Source organism: Sinocyclocheilus grahami, unplaced genomic scaffold, assembly GCF_001515645.1.
Source record: "Sinocyclocheilus grahami isolate Dianchi unplaced genomic scaffold, SAMN03320097.WGS_v1.1 scaffold261.1, whole genome shotgun sequence".
NCBI lineage: Eukaryota > Metazoa > Chordata > Actinopteri > Cypriniformes > Cyprinidae > Sinocyclocheilus > Sinocyclocheilus grahami.
Window position 1 is genome coordinate 54,275 of NW_015505440.1, and position 1,799 is coordinate 56,073.

At 37.4% G+C, this 1,799-nt stretch overlaps 1 protein-coding gene across 1 annotated transcript in view; it reads right to left on the reverse strand.

The window, feature by feature from the left end:
• LOC107599155 (tectonic-2-like) overlaps positions 1–1,563 on the reverse strand; it is a 15,755-nt gene extending 14,192 nt beyond the window's left edge. The window contains exons 1-3 of the mRNA XM_016290669.1: positions 1,428–1,563; positions 1,041–1,154; positions 624–697 (exon numbers count right to left, since the gene is read on the reverse strand). Coding sequence (XP_016146155.1) covers positions 624–697; positions 1,041–1,154; positions 1,428–1,515 — 276 coding nt within the window. The 5' untranslated portion in view covers positions 1,516–1,563. The remainder of the gene's footprint in view (positions 1–623; positions 698–1,040; positions 1,155–1,427) is intronic.
• Between the last annotated feature and the right edge of the window lie 236 nt (positions 1,564–1,799).

Here is a 1,799-nt window from a genome sequence, read left to right on the forward strand (position 1 = left end):
TACTGACTTCAAATGTTGGAACGGTCACATTTATTCTTGGAAGACACTTTCTTACTGCAGCAACTTACAAGAAAGTGGCCTATCACGTCAGTGGAAAGCACCAGAAAAAGGACCTACGGTACTGATTACTGACTGTCTGAATGCTCTATTAAACTCTAAAGCTACTGCTATTCAAACTTGTGTAGAAATATTGCAAACAGAAAGGAAACTAATTTCTCATTTTACTAAGTAATCCCCTAAAAGACCACTAAACTTGCCCTGGGCAAGTTCTGCAGCTCATATAAATCTCTGTACAAACTATTTTTTGTACACCCTGCTTAATGTCTGCAAAAAAACAGTGGGGAACTTTCAGTCATGCACAAAAACGTGATGCGTAGGTGATCATCACACCCTGCTTAATGACAGGTTGTCTGGACTAAAGGTTAATAACACAGATTTCAATTTCCTGATATTTCAACGGGGATTTTACAAGTTAATTGCATGTTGTGTTGATGCTTGTTTACTGCTGTAAATTCTTTCCATGTTGCCCCACATTGTCCATGTTGCTGATTTTAACTCCTAATCAAAATGAAGACCCCTCAATACTACATAAACCTACCATTAATGCGGCGGGATCAACTCACCTTCCCAATTAATTCATTTGAAAGATTCCACTGTGTTTGAGAAACCGGCCTACAGGATGATGACGGGATGCTTCCTGAAGAAGTTCACAATGAAAACATTCATTAAAGTTCAAGCATTGCAATTTTTATACAGATACTAAAGGTGCCTGCTAAATGAAACATAGTATATGAAACCTAAAGTAAAGCCAGACCAAATGTTCTGAATCTGGAACACTTTTGATTCATGGGAAAAAAGACATGGAAAACTAAAAGAGTCTTAAAAAAATGTGAATTATGCACAAATAATTATTTATGAACAGAACATCATAACAGCATTTCTGGGTATCTAAACACAACTTTGATGCCCAAACACTAGATTCATGGCAGTTAAAATGCAGTTATTATTAAAGCATCGACATGCTTTGGAAAATTGTCTACCTGTTGCATTTGAGGATGAAACAGCACTGAGGCTGAAGGAAACGCCAGACAAGTTTCCAACCAGAAAGGATGATATTCTCGGACCAGATGCCAGAATAAACGCAGGCTGAAACACTGAAATAATCATACATTCATATATTCCATATTGACTACAGGTACGCATTTGTGTATGTACATTTGGAATATAATGGTTTATTTAAATACTCATTAAGTTATTAATTAATACAGCATTATCAATGAATACATGTCTTAAGTGTACGTTCAAGCTGTGTTTCTCCATGGCAACAAGATGTTTGCTAGCAGTTATCCAGCTAACGTAGCTGACTTTGTTTTGGGATTCACACTGACTGTCTTAACTGATATTTAATTCGCTCAAAGCACACTTACCAACATTACAGATAGTTCCGTCATTTAAGAGCATAATAATTATACACAGAAAATGAAATACGACGTGAGAGGATAATAATCGTGCCATAATGTGGCGTTGGTTTTGTGAAACCTCTTCTTCGTGTCGGCGCGACGGCGCTACACAGACTAGATCGCCTCATTAGCGCCGCTCAGTGGCGTTTAGCGCTGGTACATGTGCTTCAATGACCTACCAGCTGTGGATTTGAGGAAATACAATCAGATAGAATCTCTAAAGAAGCAGCTTAAATCTTAATGCAGGCACTAAATAATATCTTTATGGACTTCCAAAAGCCAAAAGTTGTATTTTAGGGTTGGGATTAGTCTGCAATCATTGGAATTCACTCTAAAAAT